At 37.4% G+C, this 25,179-nt stretch overlaps 1 protein-coding gene across 1 annotated transcript in view; it reads right to left on the reverse strand.

Moving 5' to 3' along the window:
• The window catches only part of LOC139982840 (uncharacterized), a 54,846-nt gene extending 41,718 nt beyond the window's left edge, over positions 1 to 13,128 (reverse strand). The window contains exons 1-5 of the mRNA XM_071995945.1: positions 12,969 to 13,128; positions 8,428 to 8,508; positions 7,075 to 7,338; positions 4,988 to 6,528; positions 193 to 410 (exon numbers count right to left, since the gene is read on the reverse strand). Of these exons, the coding sequence (XP_071852046.1) occupies positions 193 to 410; positions 4,988 to 6,528; positions 7,075 to 7,338; positions 8,428 to 8,479 (2,075 nt within the window). The 5' untranslated portion in view covers positions 8,480 to 8,508; positions 12,969 to 13,128. The remainder of the gene's footprint in view (positions 1 to 192; positions 411 to 4,987; positions 6,529 to 7,074; positions 7,339 to 8,427; positions 8,509 to 12,968) is intronic.
• Positions 13,129 to 25,179: the final 12,051 nt, after the last annotated feature.

Consider the following 25,179-nt stretch of genomic DNA (forward strand, 5'->3'; position numbering starts at 1 on the left):
TACTAAATGTAAGTTTTAACTAGCACAAAAACATGAAGCTTCAGCGGTACTTACCGATATTGTTATTATAAATATTTGTGTTGAAAATGTGTACTGAAAGCTAAAATATTCTTATGTTTATTTTGCTATCCATTCTGTTGTCAGGCTTAAATTTCAGAACTGGGAAATTGTAACCTATTACATTATACTCACGACAGATCCTTTAAATGATCAGAACGTAGCCCATAACGGAATATCATCGTAACGTCTTCCTCTGTAAGTATCCTAGGCTCCTTATTTACTTGCTCTGTCTCTATGTGTATCTTCTCTACCGTCAACAATTGATTCAATTTGAGTCCAGAGTGAAGTACAATAACATCTTCCTCACACTCCTTGAAAGATTTGTTAAGGCACACGCTGGTGATGGGAACCTGACGGAAAACAAAACAAACTATTAGTTTTAGCATGGATTTAAAGTATGGAAAGGTTAACTCCCTGGTTGGGTTTCATTGGTGCAAGTTACTAAAACAATTGGGAAACATTAACGTATGACGAGTACAATAATTTTGATGACATGTAAGCCATACTTTTAAGTTTATCACCAAAAGACATTGTTCTAAATATATAACAGTGATATGCTTTTTCGAAGTACTTAATATATAATATTATTATGAAACAAATCAAAGTAGATTCCTACAGAATGTGGTGGTAATAGATAGGAGGAATCATTTAGGAGGAGCAGGAGATAGAGAGAGGTGGGAGGGTTTGGAGGAGAGGAGAGCTACATAATATATATATACTTTTATGACAGGATTTTAGTTCCGTTACATTTGTTTAGTTTGCAAATTCGACCGCTGTCAGACACAAAGTTCCATAATATGTTTAATACCATGAACTGTTTATATTAATCTTTTTGCGAGGTTATTGACTTTGGATACCGTATTCCTTCTTTTATTTACTTCAACTGCGTTATACATTGTTTAACGGGAGAAATGAATACCTTATCCTTTTATAATTCAAATATTCTATAAGGCCATTCAAAGAGCAACATCTTAAAAGCAAACCATTCTCATAAACGGAGCGCATAATTGTGGCCACAGTACTTAAAACCCGGAGGAGAGGAAACTCGTATTCGTTTATCTTGAAATAAGACTGCACCAACTTTGAATGTGACGAAGAGATCGTCGACGCTACTTACTGGAAGTGGAGAGGAGTTCCGTTAACATTTTACTTCATTAAGAGGTCGACTTGCTTATTCTACCATTCATGTGTTTGTATGTAAGTTTGCGTTTGTGTGTGATTTAGTCCGATCTGTACATTGATGTACATATGTATTTTTGGTAGACTTGTAATTAATTAATTAGTCTCCCGGGAGAAAATTATAGGTAAGTCTGTTTAATTTATTTACATTTTATTATACTATCGCTCGTTGCAAGTAATCAGTAGAAACGTGTTCAAATTATATCATTGTCATATATAACTACAAAACGGATTTAGTGTTTGTTTTAGTCTTCTTGCGTCACTTCCCTACCATCATTACGATCATACAGTGATTAGTTGATAAAGGAACGTGTACCTGATGCGGTTGAAAGTCATCTGTACAATTGTTAATTGCGTACACCTTTTCTCGATGTTACATAATTATTTCATGATATATGTATTAATCCAATACTATAAACTAATCGATATTAACTCTGAAAGATTTGCTTTTCTCTCTCGATACTGATATTATTATAAGAAATGAACTAGATCGAGTAGGAAGAAGGCCAAATTGAAATGGGATCAAACATTTTGAAAACTATAAATACTCAATTAGCAAAGCACGAACAAAAGAAATTTAAATAAAATGCTACACAATAGTGTAACGTTCGCAGGCGAACAAGCTATAACCGAAAGTGTATCTACTTGAATGAACAAGAACAGAACGTGACTGAAATTAAGGACAACACAGTATATGTGTAGACCATCGACGGGCTGTACTCGACTTCTTCATGATTTCGTTTAGTCTCCTTCAATATTGCACAGTTGAATGCACATGTTAAGCTATTTTCTGTTGCACGGCATGTCTGTACGGAAATTATAATTACGGCTGTTAGAGCAGATATTGGTTTCAGGACCAGTGGTTTATCTTGTATTATATTTCTAGTTTACATATCTAAATTTCGTATGGGAGTACTATTTGCAGTTGAAGTTATTACTGTGTTGAAGTAATTCAGAAAGTATACCTATATGCCCCGCTCACAGTTACTGAGGACGGAAGTGGATGGATAGAGACGTATCAATCGCGACAAGGATTGACACAAACAAATACAACTGAAATAGGCGATTTACATGTCAGGAAATAACCAGCCATTTACATTCAGAAACAAGTGATAAAGGGTTATATCATTATGTTTAACCGGTTATCATCTTTGTGGATACATGGTTGATCCGTCCTGCAACGTCAAATCTTTACTTTTTTATGATGTTTTTATGAGTGTTTGTTCCGTTAACTAAATGCAGTTGCTGGGTACTCAGTCACCTATGTTATGTCAAAGCTCAGTAACTCCTGCGGTGAGGGTGGTTGTGACAATCTTGATACCACGTTATTGTGACACAGGAGTAAACCTCGACATTCTTAAAATATGCAATGTTGCCGCAGTTATAAATGAAAAACACTTAGCACAATCAACCTTTTTTATTTGATTTATCCGTTTGTTTACAAACACTTTGTGTTGCTGTACGATTGATACTTGCAAGTATTACCACTTCTCTTCCGCATAGTAAATGCTAGAATAATAAAATCATAGATTTTGTTGATAAAATACAAATGAAAATGATATTAATGTTTGTATTAAAGTGATATGTTTTAGATATCAAAAATGACTGTCAATAGTATTAATGATTGCATTTTTTTACAAGCCTGGTAACCCTGGTAGGCCTATCATCTTAAATGTGATCGTACTTCGAGATGCATCGTCTGCAGCCACCACATTGTTGAATCCAATTTCATCACCAGCCACAGCATGCAACTCACACACAAGACTAAGGGTCACATCACTTGCACTACCACCAATGTCATCTATCTGATCTCTTGTAGAGTTTGCGGCATCCAGTATGTTGGCGAAACCAAAACCACCCTCAAGAAGCGATTCTATGGTCACAGATCCACAGTCAACACCATGAAGACTGAGACCCCAGTTGGAGAACATGTTAACCTTCCCAACCATACCATTAACGACATGTCCCTACAGGGGATTGAATCCTTAGGTAGCCGTCCTGACCTAGTACGTATCAGCAGAGAGAGGCTCTGGATGCAACGCCTTCGTACCATTCAACCTCATGGGCTGAACATTCAGGAAGGACATGATTAACTTTTCCTCTGTTTCCTACTCCTTCTCCCCTTTCTCCTCCCCCCCCCCTTTCACTCATCTTCTCACAGCTCTTACCCCCTCTTTTTTTCTCCACACTTTTCTGTCTTTGTCCCTCTCCAGTTTATTCCCTACCCTGTACCTTTAATCCTCTCTTTGTCCCTCCACAGTTTATCTCCTTCCTCTCCTCTTCCCCTGTTGCTTTCTTCTCACCATCCATTGTCTACTTATAATCCCCTTTCATCCATCTCATTGTGTTCACCGTGCTCATTAACCTGTCTGTATTCTGTACGTGTTTTTGTCCCCTCTGTTACTGTAACTTGTCATTTAGCCTCTGAAGAAGATCCTGCTAGAATCGAAACGTCAGGCCAACTTACTTTTACAAATTTATTTTTTGTCGTGCAATTTAAGCCAGGGACATCGGCATTGCTATGTTTTTTTTTTATACATTAGTGATTTTTGGGAGAAGTTGGACGTCCTATCCATATGCTTGCTGCTCTGAATAGAAATCTGTGACCCCTTATTCGTTTTGCCATTTCCGTGATTGATATCATGTTTTCCTTACTCATCTCACATTGTTCTATAGCGCATACGGTACTTTAAGCCCCGCCTTTAGAATATATTCAGCATAGTTTGTTTTTGCATTATCTTTGTAGAAGAATGTGATATATTTGTGTCAACCAAAGAAACTGTTTTTGTTTACTTCGTTTTGTCATTTCTGTGGTTAGTGTGATGGTTCCCTTATCCATCTGATAATGAGCCTATAGTGCAAAGCTTTACTTTCTAGTACACTGAATGCACTTATCTAAATCTTTTCATCGTATCCTTCTAAATAACGATGATTGAATTTTGTCTGTATATATTGTGGTATTTATTCAGTTCGTGAGGAACTTAGATTCACCTATTAGTTTGTAAAATTAAAACAGCCGTTTATCTCCAACAGTGAAAATTCAACAAACTATCCTCAAATTGACCAAGTCGATATTTGCACTAGAGAATATTGAATTCGTTCAAATAATATTGTATATGGTAAAACATTATTTCCTTTTTCGCATGGTCATCCATTCGACACATTATTTGTCCAGACAGTTCTTAATGATATACCGTACTATTATTCTGTAGTCAGGTTACATCTTTAATACTTTATACTTTCAAAGAGAGTTTGCGCATGTAATTCAAAGAATTCCACAGTAAAAGAAATGAGAAGACTAGTGTTTAATTCTAATTGGAATTAGACTATGCATTTGTTTTGTATAACTATCAGGCTATGACTTTGTTAATAAGTACTTTGTGTGCGGTTGCCAAAGAGGATCGGGCATCCATAGTAGCTGTCCAGTTGTGCCATGGCTGAATGTCAAAAACATGATTGAACAGTTTCTCCCGACTGACGATACGAGCCTGAAGCATAAGCTCCTTATATTTATTTGTATTATTAATATTTTTTTGCGTGGGGGGGGGCGGCAGGTTGGTAAAACATGATATATTCGTATATAAGAGAAAACTATCATATCATCAATATCCTCATATAAATACTTTTGAACTGAATGATGTTCACACGGATACTGTTTCGATTGGATGTGGTTTGAATTCAACCATGCCAGGGTTTTAAAGTATACTGATACCAATCATGCGACAATAGTAATGTATGAAATACTTACGTCCCTTTTAGCTGCAATGTCAAGAATCTGTACTGTTAACCTTTGAAGGAATCTACTATCAGTGGATCTGATGGTAACGCCTCCTGTTAATAAATCTTTTACTATGACCACTTCATCATCAGGCTCACCAACTTGTTCAAAGAAACAGAGTATTGCGAAAGATTGTCCGTCCTTAATTCCTTTCAGATACTTGATGATTCTTGATGATGCTTTCTTATTGAGTCCACAAGCAAATCTAAAGACAAATTGTAGATCTACAGGGTTTATTTTCTCGAACTCTTTCTGGAGCCAAAGAGCTCCGTGCTCCATACTCCCTGCACACTTTGAAAGATAGTTGGCTGCGTACCATTCAGCAAATAGTTTATGATAAAATCTGACAACAGTCGTTCGCTCGATAACAGAAACCGCCGCCATCCCTGGTGTATCATTTATCTTGAAAATGTCTTCTTCAAGTAGGATACCTATTGAGATAAGTTCATTGTAACATCCATCGCCAACATTGTTCTTAAAATCGTTTTTCTGCCAAACAATCTGCTGAGTCTTTCCAGTAAGCGCATCAAATAATAGTTTGTTAAGCTTTGGATTATTTGGAATGACATAACAGTCTTTTCGTTTTCTAGCGTGACCCATTTTGTTCCGCATATGCTCATAAAAGCACGTTAGAATGTGCCTAAAAAAACTGGTAACAGACGCGAATGATAAAATGTTTTTTGAATCGTAAGAGATATGCACAAACATCACACAGAAGAGAGGTACTTGACAAATGTCGCTTAACACAGGACTTCTAGTGAGAAGATCATTGATTCTCCTAGCCGCTTGATTATTGTTAACAGCAACAGCTCTTCTGATGTAGTCATCCCTTGCATTATTATCAAAACCTGTCAAACGAAGATTGACCGTCTCTACATCAAGATTCTCAGGTATATAGGATGACCTCGTACATGTTATTACCTTAAAGTTCGCAAACATATTACCAGCGATGATTTTCATAACTTCTGATATCTCAATATCTTTGTCCGGATATTCATCATACCCATCAAAAACCAGCACTGCGCCCGGGCTGTTTCTCAAAATGTCCATAATGTCTTCATCCGTTAGATTTGATTCACCTGGCATCAACATCAGTTTGATCGCTTGACAAACCGACGATATACCGCCGAGGAGTCTTAGTGGAAGCAAGATAAAGATAGCTACATCTTTCAATGGAGATGAATCAGATGCATTGCACCAGTCATAAGCAGCTTGTAATGTAAACGTTGATTTACCATAACCAGGATCGCCCTCTAACAGTATTCGCTTTGAAGAAATTATGTCATCGTTAAATACATCGCGATATGTGTTTAGCTTTACGGCTTCCATTCTATTTCCTTCCAACAAACGTTCGGTATCGTTAGTGTCTCTTCTGTGCATTTCAATACCACCTTCTACAAATATGTCATTCACACGAAACACCTTTTCGCGGATGTAGGGTATTGGATTGATCTTGCTATAAAGTTGTTTGTAAAACGTCTTGAGGTATCGTACAAACAGGCATGTCTTATCTGTTCTCAAAATAATAGAGACATACAGCTTTAATAACAGTGTTTTATTCTTGGTTATGTTTTATGATACTACTGGAAACTGGTTAATAATAATAACAACAACAACAACAACAACAACAATAATCTTAATATATATCATAATAATAATTATGATGATGACGACGACAAATGTAGCCTGTAACCACTAACAGGACGTCATCTCTGAGAAAGCGTGGCATGGGCAAAAATCTGATTAATATACTTGATATATAGCTTACATTTAGCTTACAAACACTTTACTTATGATCCTAATAATCAGTTTAACATGTTTTCAAGTTATGAACTGATGTGATATTTACACAGGCTAACTTGCAGCAGTCGTTTTGTTTGGGTTGTATTTGACAATGACTTGGTAATTAGTCTCAGGTATTTAGTTCTTAACACATTAACGTAGTTTAATAACAGACTAGCCTACGTTTTACCCTGTATGCAGGCATTGTATTCCGTCATTTATTTGGTCGTACATGTGTCAGTCTCTAGTCAGATATATATTGCACTTCACCTTACCTTCGGATCCCTGGAAAATACGATTCAGCGTGCTTAGTAAACCTTGAAGTTCCAACTTATCAAGAGCAGTTAACAAGGGTGAGATGTCATTACGCTTTATTTTACCCCTTTCTTCCATTAAGGAGACCATGAGTAGCCCGGGGCTCTTTTGCGCATGTCGTAACTCATCAATCTTAGCAGGAGGAAACATGAAGAACGTTGCAAGACTGAGTATGATTTCAGTTGTGAGGAGCTCGGCTAGGCGTACCTTAAACCTGCCAAAATCTGTAAAGAGAATTTTTACGAAACATGAACGGCCTTGACTCAGTATGATTAAAAAATTGTTCTTTATTGAAAACAAGAGACCAAGGGCACTATGGTTTCTTGCTTGTAAGGAATATTTACAAGGGAGCAGCACTGTCCTAAAATAGTTATGTGGTCCGATATCCACATACCACATTATTCACACAAATATCACAAATCAACCGTCGGTCCTTTTGAAAACCTGTTGAGGACCAGGTGTCTGATATGAGCAAGAGTTGGCTCTTTTTACAGAACTCACAGAATCATACTATCTGTACTTACTAAGAATTTTTACAAACCAACAAAACATTGATCTCTAATAAGTTGGCACACAAAGGTTGCAGAGGAGTCAACGTATGAACAATTGAGATCGGAATATGAACACGAAAATTCAAATAAAAAAAAATATATACCATTCGTTTTGATGCTATCGATACACCAACACTTTCATTTCAAACATTTTACCAATGCCGAAAGTAACCACATAGTTTGATATGTATTTACTATTACAAATGTAAGGTTGCATGTCTACTCAATATTACACCTTGGTGTGACAGCAAAATGACCTGATCCTTTCGCTGTGGGAGTCCCCATCGTGATACACATTCCTATTCAGTTTGAGTAGTTTATTAATTGCATATCAATTCAATATAATCGCTTTCTTTTATATTTTTCGTTTTTGGTCTGCAGACACAGGTTCTCATAATTGTGCACCTTCCTATCAATTTCCGACTTGAAGGAGTTTTTGATAAAAACAAAATGCAAATGTAAACCACATACACATTCACACATATATACATGTGGAGTTTTACCCCTTCAAAACTAGTATTAGAGTTCTGGTAACACTCGGTCACCACACCACGTGTGACCCCTGAGAATCGCTACTGAAATATGTGAACTGAAGCCATTGTATCAGTTGCTATGGCAACTGAAACCAACGAACTAAAGTATAATATTCTCCTTATAGGCAGCAATGAAACAGAAAATGATGAAAATATGTCGTTCCCCACGGATTCGTTTATTAAGCTTATCTATAGACAATGTAAATATCAGGAGGCAGAAAGAACTTACTCATTTTGGTGTTATCCGATAAAGTTTCGGTAGCGGGAGATGTATTAGCCATTTTGTTTATTTTGTGTCTTCTTATTTTGTCTGAAAAAAAGAAAAGACAATCAGCTATCAAACAATTATATATTTGACACATTAATCATCTTATGGAATAAATAGTGTTGGTGTTGATGTTAATGGTGGTGACGGTAACGGTGATAGCGGTGGCTATGAAAATTTAAAGATGATAATCATTCCATAATGATGACAACCACGATTGCGATAACAATTATGCTATCTTTGTGTGAGCCAGAGTAATAATGAACATGTAAAACAGGGCAGGACAAAATATATTTCCCTCAGATTAGGTAAATAATTATGATCGTTACTCGGCTTCTGTGGACATGCAAAATGGTTAAAAGCACAGTGTATGCACGAACAATAGCATCTTAAATTTCACGTTATGATATATAAGTTTATTGCAATATGAAAGGTCTATACTAGAGGATTGATCGGGATTATCTTGTACCAATTACCAGTTAAGAATAAAATATTGTAATTGTTCAAGAATCCATTTCCATTATCGGAGTTTGGAAAGCATATATTCTATCTACATCAGCTTAAATTATTTTTGTATTGTTGAGAATTGTTGTTCTAATCAAAATGTTGGTGTGTTTAGTGAGTCCGTAAAACCAGTCATCACTGACAACATTAAAGATGATTATTAAGTCCATTAAAAATGACGTTATTATCGATAGATAATTAAGCAAGCTTCGTAAGAAAAACCCAGCCTTAAATTGTCTCTCCCTTAGTATTGCATGTGTCACGAATAGGTGAAATTAGTGTGAAGATGTAGCAGACAGAATAAACAACATAACATAGATTTCTGTTTCCATATATTTAAGCGTGAAATTAGACTAATAATTGGTCAAAATCAAGAGGACTGTGGGTAAGAATTAAATGAGCCCCTGACGCACTGCAAAGATAAGAAATAAGTGAAATTGAAAAGTATGAGAAATGACTATACAGTATATACGCATCCTAGAAGCCAAATATTAACGTCACCTAATACCAGGCCAAAAAGGTGTACAAGCACTGACATCTTTATGATATCTGAACTCGATCATTATGAGCAGTGGTGTTAATACAACGCATGACAATACAAAGTACAAACAGCTGCAACTATTACGTCCCTGACAAGTCTGCCAATAAAAACAACTTAATACTAAACAAAAGAATATTGCCAATATACGGCTTAACAACCGAACATTTACTCCTTTAAGTTGCAACATTTTTAAGTAGATCATAACTATAATCGAATAGTGCATGGCGAAAATAATTTAAACCATTTAATTTGGTCAACGGGTAGGTAAATATCTTCACTAATAGACACACAATCACTTGAAAGCTATAACTGTACTATCCCTTTAGGTGAGTAGTCATTGTTATTGTGTAAACATATTCGTGTGCATACACTGTACAGGTGTGTATGATATGTTTGTATGCATCCTCTCTCTCTTCCGTTTATCATGAAATAAACAGCACGTTACTAAAAACCGCTCGTCTTTTCCATCTATTTTGAACAACCACAGCCATGGCATCAACAGGTTATGGGCCCAGTAGGTATCGGCTGCTATTCGACGGTGACGAAATGAAATACGAGTTTTGGGAAGTGAAGTTTCTAGGATACATGAGACCACAGAAACTTCACAACGTCATTACACGCCCACCGCCAGCATGCGACGATGCGGATACAATAGCGCAAGACAGTGAGAAGAATGCAGACGCATTCGCGGAACTAGTCCAATGCTTGGATGATAGGAGTTTGTCGCTAGGTGATGCCAACAAGGACGGAGGAGGGGCACTACAACTTTTGCGTAAACATTACTTGTCCAAGGGGAAGCCAAGAAGTATATCTTTGTATACAGAATTAACCTCCCTGAAAAAAAATCTGCAGATGAAAGTGTGACAGATTACATGTTTAGGGCTGAAACTGCGGCAACGTCACTTAAAACATCAGGAGAAATAATCAGTGACAGTTTGTTGGTCGCTATGGTCCTGAAGGGATTACCTGCAGAGTTTAAACCGTCTGTAACCGTAATAACCCAGAAAGACAAAACTCATACAATCAGTAAATTCAAAGTTTCACTTAGGTGCTTTGAAGAGACTGAAAAGGCCAGCCGTGACGTCACAAGCGCGGACATCGTGATGAAACTGCAATCCAGTGCGTAGAGTAGATCTGGAGGATTTACATGGGCATGTTTCCAGTGCGGAAAACAAGGGCGCCGGGCTGCAGATTGCTACACAAGGAAGAGATGGTTTGATGTCTGCAGAAACAGCACACATAATACAAAATAGTGCTGGAAGAAATATGCTGCAAAATCTGTTGACAATTCGGAAATTAGTTCCAATGACACAGGTGAACATAGTTTCATTTTAAAGGTCGGCTTAGATACCGGTGACCTAAAAATAACACATGAGGTCAAAGGTTTACTCGTGGATTGTGGCGCAACAACCCACATTATAAACGATGACACAAAATTCATCAGATTTGATGATTACTTCAACGCAGCAGATCATTACTTGAACTGGCCGATGGTAGTAAAACAAATAATATTGCTTTGAAAAAAGGTGATGCTAATATGTGTTTGGTAGATTCCAATGGGAATGCCCAAAATGCAATTCTAAAGAATGTATTGTATGTTTCTCTTTTCAAACAAGATATCTTTTCTGTGCAAGCAGCTACTGATAGGGGTGCTTCGGTTCTGTTCAATCCAAATTCTGCTGAGTTGGTAAGTTAAGATGGTGCTAAGTTAAACATTGAGAAGTGTGGAGGTCTATATTTCTTGAATAATGTGGTATCATCCTAACATGCATCCCACACTTTGAAAGAATGGCTTAAAATTATGGGTCACTGCAATGTTAGGGATGTTCTCAAACCTTAATGTTGTCGATGACATTGAAATCATTGGGAAACGTGAATTCGATTGCTGGGTGTTTATCGAAGGCAAAATGACGGAATACAGAAATAGAGAGCCAGATAAGCGGGCAAGTTCTTAACTAGAACTGCTACATTGTGACCTAGCTGGTCCAATTGCTCCCACCGCCAAAAATGATTTTAGGTACGTAATTAGTTTTGTGGTGGATGATTACTCAGGTCTTATCATGGTATATTTTCTGAAAGCAAAGAGTGACAATGTGCATGCCACTGAGAAATCTTTTGCTGATCTTACCCCATATATTATGTGAAGTGTATTAGGAGTGATCAAGCTGGGGAATTCACATCTGAGGCATTTGAATCTCTCCTCGTGAAAAATTACATAAAGCATGAGAAATCAGCTCCATATTCACCACATCAGAATGGTACTGTTGAAGAGCTTGGTGTACCTTGTTCGAGATGGCTTGATGTTTGTTGTTAGAATCCTAGTTGCCCAAAAGTCTGTGGACTGATGCTGTAATGTTTTCGGCATATGTTCGCAACATATGTTACAATTCTAGAATCTCGAAAACCCCATTTGAAGTATTAACTGGTCAGCAACCAGACATCAGCAACATGCATACTTTTGGTACTGTTTGCTATGCCTATGTTCAAAACAAAAAGAAGTTGGATCCCAGAGGTGAAAAGGGAAGTTTAGGCTTGTAGGCTATGACAGAGGAAGCCCTGCTTATATTGTGTACTATCCTAAAAGTCAAAGTGTCAGGAGGGTCAGATGTGTAAAGTTCCTAACAATGTTGAGAGTGCTGGAGGTGATCATGATGATGTTATTGTCATAACCAGAGGCAAACCAGAGTTAGCTACCTGGGTCAGTTGAGCAAGCTGGTGATATACAAGGTGATGATGTTGGTGAGCATGTAGAACCTAAGCACATTGCCCATGAACGATTTTGTGCAACCACCGCCATGGCATCAACACATGAGGGGTAAACCCATCATAGTTATCTAGGATTGTACTAAATGGCAATGTGACAGCTTAAGTATTTATTCCGTCTATGAAGGTTTGCCGTGTAAACTATTCAATGTTGATATGCTTTTACATCTGCGGTGATTAATGTACACATTAGACGTATTTAACAAATATGAGGAGTATGTAAACCGCTCATATAACTACCAGAAAACAAGTATGTTAAATTGTATATTAAAGTTATATTAAGTCTTTATATCAGGGTGTCTCTGATAAACCATCATTTAGATTTTAAAATTGCGATTATAGCAAAGTTCATGTTCAAACTACAATCATTCTACTAGCCAATTAAACCCTATTTTAACGAGATTCTCTCACGTTGATCTTCCTTCCTTTTTTCAATGCAAATTTGACAGATGATTACATTGTGTTGGACAGTTACATAACTAAAGACAACAAAGTCATTGTCACAGAAAAAAAAACACTTTCAATTTCCAGTGAAAAATACATAAACATACATTATATGAAAGATTTTCCGATTCGAATTCAAAATTAGTAATATTTGAAATGAGTTTGCACACTGGTGACCGTGATTTAAATAATAAAGTGTGTGGTATAAAAATGCATAGCTTAACGTTATAACAGTCACCTGTACGTTACTTACCAGTACGATCATTACTTTTGGGTTTATCATCCAGATCAGAATCTATGTCCAGATTCCTTTAAACAACAGAAGAAAATCACGAAAGAAGAAAATACGAATACCAAAATGAAAAATATCCAATTGACAAGATGGCGCCTTGCATATCATGTGATGTTCTAATATTAGAACCTGAAGGCTTAGTAGATTTTGTAGGATTCAGTATATAGTTGTAACTGATTCCAAAGTTCATGGTTTATGAGTTTACACAATCAAAGTTAGTCCGGGAGCCCAGAAGGTTTATTCAGCTGAAGAGGTACAAAAGGTTTGGTGGCTTGATTGTGTTGGTAGGTGACCAAGCATCAATAAAATGTGTTGCTGCCGGGGCACACCCTGCATGGTAGGTGAGGGGGTCACAAAATAGGGGGGCAAAATATGCTTTTATTTAGCTGAAGAGGTACAAGCACAAAAGTTGCTGGATCTTATTCCCAGGAGGGTACCTTGCATCATGGTGGCAATGACAGCAATATCTGACTGCATGGGGCCCCAGACAGTAGCCCAAAAGAGGCCCGCCCATATGGTATTATTCAGCTGAAAAGGTACAAGGGTGAATTCTTTTGCATTTGAACTATTACACATTGTGGTGTACTAAAACACTAATGACAGTAACTTTGTCCTGCATAGGGGCCCAAACAGTAGCCCTAAGAACGGGCCATGCGGTACAACCAGCTGTTGGCTAATTTATCTAGCTGAAAAGGTACATGAAAAAAATTTGTTGGGTACTGCTCCCAGCAAGACTAATTTCATTGCTGTAGCAACAACAGCAATATCTGACTGCATGGGGCCCCAGACAGTAGCCCAAAAGGGGCCCGCCCATGTGGTATTATTCAGCTGAAAGGGTACAAGGGTAGATCCTTTTGCATTTGAACTATTAAACATTGAGGTATACTAAAACACTAATGACAGTAACTTTGTCCTGCATAGGGGCCCAAACAGTAGCCCTAAAAATGGGCCATGCGGTACAACCAGCTGTTGGCTAATTTATCTAGCTGAAAAGTTACATGAACAAAACTTGTTGGATACTGCTCCCAGCAAGACTAATTACATTGCTGTAGCAACAACAGCAATATCTGACTGCACGGGGCCCCAGACAGTGGCCCAAAAGAGGCCCGCCCATGTGGTATTATTCAGCTGAAAAGGTACAAGCGTAGATCCTTTTGCATTTGAACTATTACACATTGGGGTATACTAAAACACTAATGACAGTAACTTTGTCCAGCATAGGGGCTTAAACAGTAACCCTAAGTATGGGCCATGCGGTACAACCAGCTGTTGGCTAATTTATCTAGCTGAACAGGTACATGAACAAAACTTGTTGGATACTGCTCCCAGCAAGACTAATTACATTGCTGTAGCAAAAACAGCAATATCTGCCTGCATGGGACCCCAGACAGTGGCCCAAAAGGGCCCAGCCCACATGGTATTATTCAGCTGAAAAGGTACAAGGGTAGATCCTTTTGCATTTGAACTATTACACATCGGGGTATACTATAATGCTAATGACAGTAACTTTGTCTTTCATAGTGGCCCAAACAGGCCCGTATGGTGTTATTCAGTCAAAGTAGTACAAGGGTGAATCTTTCAGCATTGATGCTGATACATTTAGGTTTACCTAAGTAGATCTACCAATGACACCAACTTCGTTCTGCACTGGGGCCCAGACAGTATAGCCCAACATAGCCCCTCCTTTCATGTTTATTGTCTCTTGCCACGATTGGACGAGCAGTGAGAGAAAACAGAAATGATATAATTGCAAGAGATTTATGATTTATTGGACCTGGTTAACAACGTTATTTGTCTTCTTCGTTAGAAATCCAGTGTAACGTACCTTATAATTGGATTGCGAGGAAATTCAAAACTGTGAATACCACCATACCTGAACGCTATGATAGGTGCACTTTTTTTAAATGTAATTTAAAATACTTTGTGTAGCCAGAATTGTATCTTTCAGAATGACCTAAAACATTGTACTGGCCCTAATTAACTCAAAGTTGGTCTCCATCGTTGTAGCATTGAACTGATATACTTTGATTCAAATTGCTCAATCATTGATCGTAATGATTTATCAGTGATAATCATATGAAGGCATGTTAACATCATCACTTGCTGAAATAATATATTTACAGTTTTGGTTAAAATGATAACATATAGTAACATCCATAATACATGTACACTAGGGTAATGTACCGTAAACAGTCAATTGGACACCATTTTGTATATCTTAGGCAACATTGATAACATAAAGTTTAGCACACAGAATTATAACGAAAGAGTGTTACTAGATTCCCATAGCTAGGTACAAAAGTTAGGAATGTACAGACAAGTAACAAGTACTGTAAGTCAGTGGAATTTTCTGAAATGTAAGCTGCTGACATTATTATTGTCCATTGTCACAGCAGTACATGGAAAATACAGCACTTGATTTAGCGAGTAATACACTAATGTTACATGTTAGGGTCAACCAAGAAAAGGCAAAATATCAAAACTACATCAATCTTCAACAGCCTCATAGGTTCTGGGTAACAGGTTTTGTACATGTCAAGCAGATGAAATGTTGCTCCAGGGTGTGGTGGAAGTTTTGTTTTAACCACTGCAAACAGATGGGTTTTATTACATAATAACTATGAAATCCATAAGTTCCTGTCAATAGAGAATATTACCTTTCTGCCCGTTCTATTGTGTTGATGTATGTCACAATATAATGATTATTTACGACATAGAATGGCACAAGTAATTGTTTACGTTCTCATCAAGGGTCATACCTAATCCTCATCCTCACATTCACTCTCACTGTCATCACTCCATGGCTGATCATCCAACTCACTGTCATCATCAACATCTGCTACGTCCATATCGTATTTGCTCATATTTTCTGCATAGTTATCTCTTGAATCAACGACAGCATCCAAAGCCAGAGTCATTTCTTCACGCTCATGTACTGGCTCCGAGTCTTCACTGGACAATGTATCGGGTAGAGCTTCTCCTTCATACCAATGGGGCACATACAGTCCATCATCATTGGCGATCCATCCATAATTCAGTGGGTGCAGGTCTTTGGTTGGTTGTTTGGTATGTGCATGGCTCCACATCGTAGCAACGAAGTTTGCCCGTAATACGTGTTGTAACAGTACCTTCTCACATGGTGGTAAAGATGAGCAATTGATCTTCTTTACGTGTACCGCTTGCTGTTTTCTTTTAGTCATCCTGGTGAAAGACTGGTGCCGGGCTTCATTGATGTCGTCCAATGCCTTGAATCCATAGATCCTGCAAACAAATGCAGTCACTGCAGGTTTATCGACAGCATTGGTGCATAGGGACTTCAGTGCCTCAACGTAATCAGGGTCTTTCTCTAGATAACTGAAGGGTACAGACTTGCCTTTCCGGTAGAACGCAGAGTTGTAGTCACAACCAGTCAGAGCATGAAAACTAATGAGAGCTTCACTCAAACCTGTTTGCTTTCTTTCAAGCTCACGTGAAATGTTGGTTACGTTTATGAATCGTCTCTTGTTTTCTGAACCGAAGTCCAGAGTGATCATCGATGAGGCTGGCATTTTGGGGACAAGACCATGATGATTTAATTGTTATCCGCCGTCTTGCCCCATGCAGGCAGATATGCTGTCAATACTGCAGCAATAGATTTAGTCCTGCTCGAAGCGGTATCCAACACGTTTTGTTTATGTACCTTTTCAGGTAGGGATATTAGTTAAAAGCTGGTTGGGCTGCAGGGCCTATCTTTAGGGTTACTGTGAGGGCATATATGCAGGACAAAGTAACTGTCATTAGTATTTTAGTATACCCCAATGTGCAATAGTTTAAATGCAAAAGGATCTACCCTTGTACCTGTCCAGCTGAATAATACCATATGGGCGGCCTCTTTTGGGCCACTGTCTGGGCCCCATGCAGTCATATATTGCTGTTATGGCTACAGCAATGTAATTAGTCTTGCTGGGAGCAGTTTCCAACAAGTTTTGTTCATATACCTTTTCAGCTAGATAAATTAGCCAACAGCTGGATGTACCGCATGGCCCATTCTTAGGGCTACTGTTTGGGCCCCTATGCATGACAAAGTTACTGTCATTAGTGTTTTAGTACACCACAATGTGTAATAGTTCAAATACAGAAGAATTCACCCTTGTACCTTTTCAGCTGAATAATACCACATGGGCGGGCCTCTTTTGGGCCACTGTCTGGGGCCCCATGCAGTCAGATATTGCTGTTGTTGCTACAGCAATGAAATTAGTCTTGCTGGGAGCAGTATCCAACAAGTTTTGTTCGTGTACCTTTTCAGCTAGATAAATTAGCCAACAGCTGGTTGTACCGCATGGCCCGTTCTTAGGGCTACTGTTTGGGCCCCTATGCATGACAAAGTTACTGTCATTAGTGTTTTAGTACACCACAATGTGTAATAGTTCAAATGCAAAAGAATTCACCCTTGTACCTTTTCAGCTGAATAATACCATATGGGCGGGCCTCTTTTGGGCTACTGTCTGGGGCCCCATGCAGTCAGATATTGCTGTCATTGCCACCATGATGCAAGGTACCCTCCTGGGAATAAGATCCAGCAACTTTTGTGCTTGTACCTCTTCAGCTAAATAAAAGCATATTTTGCCCCCCTATTTTGTGACCCCCTCACCTACCATGCAGGGTGTGCCCCGGCAGCAACACATTTTATTGATGCTTGGTCACCTACCAACACAATCAGGCCACCAAACCTTTTGTACCTCTTCAGCTGAATAAACCTTCTGGGCTCCCGGACTAAGTCTTTATTTGATCATACAATTCATATCTGATATTATGCCTAGTTGTGTTTATTCTGTTATATCAGCCGTTCAAAGTATCTGCTGTACGTGTAGAGTATGCACTGTTCTCATTTGCATATCTAAACACGCACATATTGGATTCTCCTGTCTTTTTCTTTTACGTGATTGCCTGTATATCATGCAAATTGTCTACATAACGTACAAGTTGTCATGGCTAACAGTTAATATCTATTGACAAGAAAACGACAGTTTCTCTTACGAAAAATAATGTTTATTTAAAAAATAAATATGAAAAGAGAGAAGACAAAATGAGCTCGAGAGATTCGAATACGTATCGTTCTAGGATAACAAAGAGTCCGTGGTTCGAATTCCGTACATAAATGAAATAAATAAAATCAAATATTTTGTTTAATAATAAAAAAGCTTTTATTATCCCACTTAAGTTTTTCGTTGTTGATTTACTTTATCGAGATAGGATTTCTATGAGAAAAGGAACTCCGTTATAGTAAAGACGTCAGTGATTCCTCCAATATGAACGGGTTTAGATGTTTACAAATTACTATTTAAATCACTTAAAATCACCGAGAATAATATTTCAATTGGATTCAGGAGGGTCCAGAGACAACACGGTTGGTGAGTTAGGTACCCGACACCCTCTTTGCACAGTTAATATATCCCATATTTTCCCAGCTCCTCCACATCTTCCCTGACCGCAAAGTGATTGCGTGGCCCATGACTACCCCCACCCGACCCTATCCTCTCTCGTTTGGTCTGATATGATATATTAAGTGACTGAGAATAGGATGTCAAAGATGAACAATGTTTGAGGAATGTATTTTAATGCAATATAATTAATGCAATAAACAGTGGACATGGATGACCATTATCTGTCTTTTCCGCCCAATTTCTAGTTAATAATGGTCACCTTGTATGACAACCCCCATGCTTGAGATGTGTACGGTAAAGCTGATATTATAAAGGTTACGTTATTGTGATGTACATCGTCGTACACATATACTCTGGTCGAATACTATTTCTGTAAAAGCTAATTGTTTGATCTTTACTTTACGTAAATACTACCAGAGACTTGACCTACTATGCTTGTCACTGATTGGCTGATTTGCCCTGTTGACTATTTACGTACTTAATCATATCATTGTGCATATTGGCTTTACTCAATAATTTGTACACGACACGAAGATAGCAACAAGTATTGTGAACTTTGTTCCGTCATTTACCTTGCCTGCTCTCATAGAAAACCAGGTACCCTTACAAATGTTAGATCACTTACCGCTTTGGAGAGAGGGGGGGGGGGTAGAATTGTAACGATACTTTGATAACACTTCAAGTGAAACACGCAAAGTGCTCCTCTTCGTAATAAGAAATGCTCATTTTTAATAACATTTTCCCCGTTTAAAATTGTATACATTTGTTTAAAAAGCCCATTTTTTAATATGCCACTTTATTGAAACTGTAATTATAAAAACAATTAACAAGTTCTCTTTTGTAAAACACATTTAAATACTGGAATTTGTGATACAGAATGAACCAAGAATATTTTGTTTCGATTTGTTGGAGGTAACGTTGTGGTTTTCTCTCAAATAAATGTTACAAATCTCCATATGTCCCTTGATTTATGCCACAGCACCGCCCGAGGATTGCAACCTTTTCTGCCGCCTTTGGAAGAACGAGACAATCGACAGGCCAAAGGTCACATGGTTGCACAATATGTATATAAGATTATCGTTCATCATTCATCACAGTGTGCTCAATTGCTTCAATGAGATTACAAGACACTGCCAGGTGCCAATGTAACTCACTCTTGTCGATCTCAGGACTTCGGACACGCTGGTCGTCCCGTATACGTACAGTAGCATATGTTATTTTTATTACAACATGTGTATAATATAACGCAATACACTACAACCGTGCTTGGTGCTTGGTCTGAATAATTTCTTGTTTTACTCTCTTATTTTGTTGAGAACATAAACGAAAGTTATTATTCCGAGTGATAGCGGCCACTTAGACCGAAAAAGTCGTACGGTTTTAAAGGTCGACAGTTGTAGTAATGTGATGGTATTGTTATACATATTACAGCACTTTGAAATATCAAGTTGCTGAGACATGGTCACATTAAATATAGTTGATGATTATTATCAGATATTTCGCATGGAATGGAAGAATGGTTAAAATGAAGTGCACGACTTTGACAAAGCAGGTCGGATGTACTGTACCTGAGAGAGATAAGTGTGCAGTACCGTGTATCAAATGCATAGGGTAGTAATCTAGAAACTTGAAGCATTTTGGATGAGTCACAACGTTCTTCCAACTTTAAATTATTATGTGTTTTTATATCATGTTCTATTTTATCTCTTCTGTTTATCCAGTGTTTGTGTCCATTCTGTGTTCAACTATAACCATGTCGTTGAATCACAGTTTCATGTAAATTTGTTTACGCTATAGTTTGATTGAAACGTAGTTTACAAACTGCACGGTGTCACCTTTCTTCAATTGAGTCGCTTACTAACTAGCGTAGAGGGAAAAAGTATTTTTTTCACAGAGGATGGGAATAAGGGATAACCACTTCACTACGGATATCTGTATTAACTCAATGAATTTGTAGTTAAGACACACCTTATATATGTTTATGGATAAATCAATTATTTCTATTACTGCAAAAACGCTGATATCACAAATAAAGATATGTATCGAGCGCAGAAGCGCTATGAGAAATATCTGGTAATTATATGAGTGACGTTGCTCGTGTCAATATGTTACAATAAATCACTATATCAAATACATAAGGGTAGATATATGATATCGGTAATGATGTGTAGCAATGACTCGTGATGTACACTTTGCAATGGGAATATAGACTTGAATATTTACATCATATGGAAATAAAATTACAATAAATCAAGCTAGAAACACTTCTAGATTTGCTGACCACGTGAAGGTAAATGAGTGAGTTATTAGTGAATTGGATTCGTTGTTCGGTCTCTTTTCATATTTTGGAAGTAATCCTATGAATTTAGCAAAGTGGACATGCAGGTTTGAAATTCACTCAACTTAAAATTAGGATTTTCAAAAAGGGGGACGGATTTCTCACGATTACTAGTGAAGAGGAGCGCCATTATCTTTTAGCTCGTAGCGGAGCAAGACAATTATTGCCAAAATTTGCCTCTCAGATTGCTGGAAATGGCAATTCCTAGGCCTTGTTAGTTTAATTTAAACATGCTTTATGTTGAAATCTCACGTTTTAGAATTTTGCACTAAAAGAAAAAGGGGGGGGGGGCTAAAATTGAAGTGGAAAAAAGTGATTAAAAATCACTTTGTAGGGGAAGAATAGGACTTTACTTTATATTCAATGTTTTACACATGTTATTTAAGGAAATCTTATTTTGAAAAGTACTCACGTGACATGGACATAAATCCATGACAGGTGCTCTTGGCTAAGCCCAAATTTAATGTTAACTGCAACTAGCAGTGTACTTGTAAGTATACAATAATTGCTACGTCAATAAACATATATAAAGCACGCTAGATCATTATGTTGGAAGCCGTAGCCTATATGCTGTGTAAATTAGGTGTACATTGTTAGCCTATATGCTGTGTAATTTAGGTGTACATTGTTAGCCTATATGCTGTGTAATTTAGGTGTAAATTGTTAAGTTTGTGATATTAATATTTGTGTTATGATGGCGCCTTGCATACCATGTGATAGTTTAATAGTCGAACCTGAACGATTAGTAGATTTTGTAGGGTTTAGTTTATAGTTGTAATTGATTCAAAGCCCGTGGTTTATGAGTTTACACAAGCAAAGACTTTATTTGATTATACAATTCATATCTGATATTTTTGCCTCGTTCTGTTTATTCTGTCATATCAGCCGTTCAAAGTATCTGCTGTACGTGTACAGTTTGCACTGCTCTCATTTGCATATCTAAACATGCTCATCTTGGAATCTCTTGCTGTCTTTCTTTCACGTGATTGCCTGTATATCATGCAAATTGTGTACATAACGTACAAGTTGTGATGGCTTACAGTTAATATATATTGACAAGAAAACGACAGATTCTCTTATGAAAAATAATGTTCATTTAAGGAATTAATATGAAAAGAGAGAAGACATCATGAGCTCAAGAGAGATTCGAATACGTATCGTTATAGGATCACAAAGAGTCAGTGGTTCGAATTCGTACATAAATAATATAAATAAAATAAAATGTTGTGTTCAATAAAAAAACTCTTATTATCCCACTTAAGTTTTCCGTTTTTGATCTACTTTATCGAGCCAGGATTTCTATGAACGAAGGAACTCCGTTATGGCAAAGACGCCAGTGATTTCTCCAATAATGAATGGATTTAGATGTTTACAAATTAATATTTAAATCACTTGAAATCACCGAGAACAATATTTCAATTGGATGCAGGAGCGTCCAGAGACAACACGGTTAGTTAATTATGTTACCCGACATCCTCTTTGCAGAGTTTATGTATCCCACATTTTCCCAGCTCCTCCATATCTTCCCCTGACCGCAAAGTGATTGCGTGGCCCATGACTATCCCCACCGGACCCCATCCTCTCTCGTTTGGTCTGATATGATATATTAAGTGACTGAGAATCCTCCCAAGAAGACAAACGCGAATATCAAGACCGTGAATGGGAGCAAGTAGAGAATAGGATGTCAAAGATGAACAATGTTTGAAGAAATTATTTAAATGCAATATAAAGAGTGGAAATGGATGACCATCTTTTCCATCCAATTTCTAGTTAATGATGGTCACATTTTATGACAATAACCCCCATGCTTGAGATGTGTACGTCAAAGCAGATATTATAAAGGTTACGCTATCGTGGTATACATCGTCGTACACAGTGTACTCTGGTCTAATACTATTTATATAAAAGCTAATTGTTTGATCTTTACTTTACGTAAATACTACCAGAGACTCGACCTACTATGCTTGTCACTGATTGGCTGATTTGCCATGTTGAATATTTACGTATTTCATCATATCCTTTTGCATATTGGCTTACTCAGTAATATGTACACTAAACGAAGATAGCAACAAGTATTGTGAACTTTGTTCTGTCATTTACTTTTTCTGCTCTCATAGAAAACCAGGTACCGTGAAACAAATGTTAGATCACGTACAGCTTTGGAGAGAAGGGGCGGGGGGGGGGGGGTAGAGTTGTAACGATAATTTGATTACAATTCAAGTAAAACACGCAAATGTGCTCCTCTTCGTAATGAGAAATGCTCATTTTTCATAACAATTACCCGTTTCAAATTGTATACATTTGTTGATAAGCCCATTTTGTAAATTATGATATGCCACTTTGTTGAAATGTAAATACAATTAACAAGTTATCTTTTTAAAAACAACGAAAAGGGGGACCCAAGTTGTTCTGAGGGACAGATTTGTCACGATTACTAGTGAAGAGGAGCGCCACCATCATTTGGCTGGTAGCGGAGCAAGACAATTCTTGCCAAAATTTGCCTCCCTGATTGGTGGAGTTAGTTTAATTTAAACTTTTTTTTTAATGTTGAGATCTCATGTTTTAGAATTTTACGATAAAAAAGAGGTGACGGTTAAAACTGAAGGGGGAAAAGTGATTAGGTAAAATCACTTTGTAGGGAAGAATAGTACTTTACTTCATACTCAATGTTTTACACATGTAATTTAAGGTAATAATATTTTGAAAAGTACTGTCACGGCCCCCTTGTTAGTACGTCAAAAAGGCTCTGATATGTGGTTAATGAAGTAAACAAAAAGTAAAAAAAAAAAAAAAAAGACACCGGAAGGGGATGCGCCGATTGTTCGAGTTATTTAGTGGGTTCGGGGTGAATCCTCAAGAATGTCATTTGAAATATTTCTTGTACACAAAGTACTACGTTTATTTTCCATTTATGGGGGGGGGGGGGGGGCGAAAGACATTCCATTCCCAACAAAACAATTTTTGGGTGGGAAGGGGAAATGGTAAATATTTGTTAAATTACGGGATCCTTAGATGCAAAATAGTGCAAAAGTTTCAAATATTTAGCAAAACTGAAAAGTTGAATGTATGCAAAGATTTTGGACATTTTTAGATGCAAACAAATATGTTTCGGCTAGGAACACACAAATTAGTGCGAATTTACATAACTGTATGGGGTAGGTAGCAATCACTTGTATAAATGTGAAGTTGATGTGAAAGTTAACAATTTCTTACATTTGTACATCGAGGGAATCTGGTCACAAAAGCCTACTACAGCCTACTACACGCAAAAAGTTGTAAGTTTTGTGTTGAATGTGAGCTTATGTCAGTGTTATATAACTACTAAAAGCCAAGCAAATACTTCACCTAACCCTACAAAGCAAAATATATAGCTTAACGTATTACCCTCATCGTCTTACTATCACAAAACACGATTTATTTTCGAAAATAAAAGGCAGATTAGACCCTATTATACCAATATCTTTGCAGGAAATCGTTGGCTTTTTGACAAAGCGATTAATATTACAACATTTTTGCAGTGATTTGCATATGATATTCCTGTTATGTTGCATGAACAGCTTGAGAAGTGAATTATCTTCTAAATGTGCTAAATTGAACGATCAAATTCTACAACCTGCGAAGAACCTAATTGAACTAGTATTTAAGGTTATTTGAAATAACAGAATGAAAGTCATCATTTTAGGAAATATTTGTAGAATAGCAATTGGCGGTTTATTTCTGACATAATTTCTTACTCGCTAGTATGGCACTATATACCCACCATAAACGGCCACCGCCACAGTTAGATATATTGAGAGTATTATAATAGGAGTGAACATTACATGGTGTGGTCAGAGAGATATATAATAACTATTGACACAAACTGTTACTTAATTTGTCGTTAAAATGTTCCTCTTATCCATTGCAAAGGCAAACAGAACACAAATGTTTGAAGAAAAAAATGAACATCTGACCATACTAAAAACTTCCCGGCAAGGGGAGGGAGAGGGAGGGAAGGTTTTGATGTAAGTATATGATAATATATTGTCCTTGCCGTGACAAATTTAATGATACAATGCGGACAGTGTTCAATAATACATAATTCAAGTCTCTAATCCAATAATGTCGTTTCCATCTCATGGGTTAAAATAAGCTTATATCCAGAGACATGCATTGACAATGAGTTATTAGTGTGTACAGCAATGCTACTGGAGAGACAAGCAACGTAAATATTTTACTCAAATTTGTCCACACGAGACGTTCGTGAGAGTTGCCCTTTCAAACATAGTTCAAACGTTGACAAAATTCTTGAATTTAAATTCCACAACAAGTGTCGGACTGGTAGTAAATAACTTAAAGAACAGCACTCGCCAGCAGTCTATTCTCATACCAAGGCTGTTTTCCCGTCCAATCGCCAGTAATTGCAGCTTTC

Source organism: Apostichopus japonicus, chromosome 16, assembly GCF_037975245.1.
Source record: "Apostichopus japonicus isolate 1M-3 chromosome 16, ASM3797524v1, whole genome shotgun sequence".
Lineage (NCBI taxonomy): Eukaryota > Metazoa > Echinodermata > Holothuroidea > Aspidochirotida > Stichopodidae > Apostichopus > Apostichopus japonicus.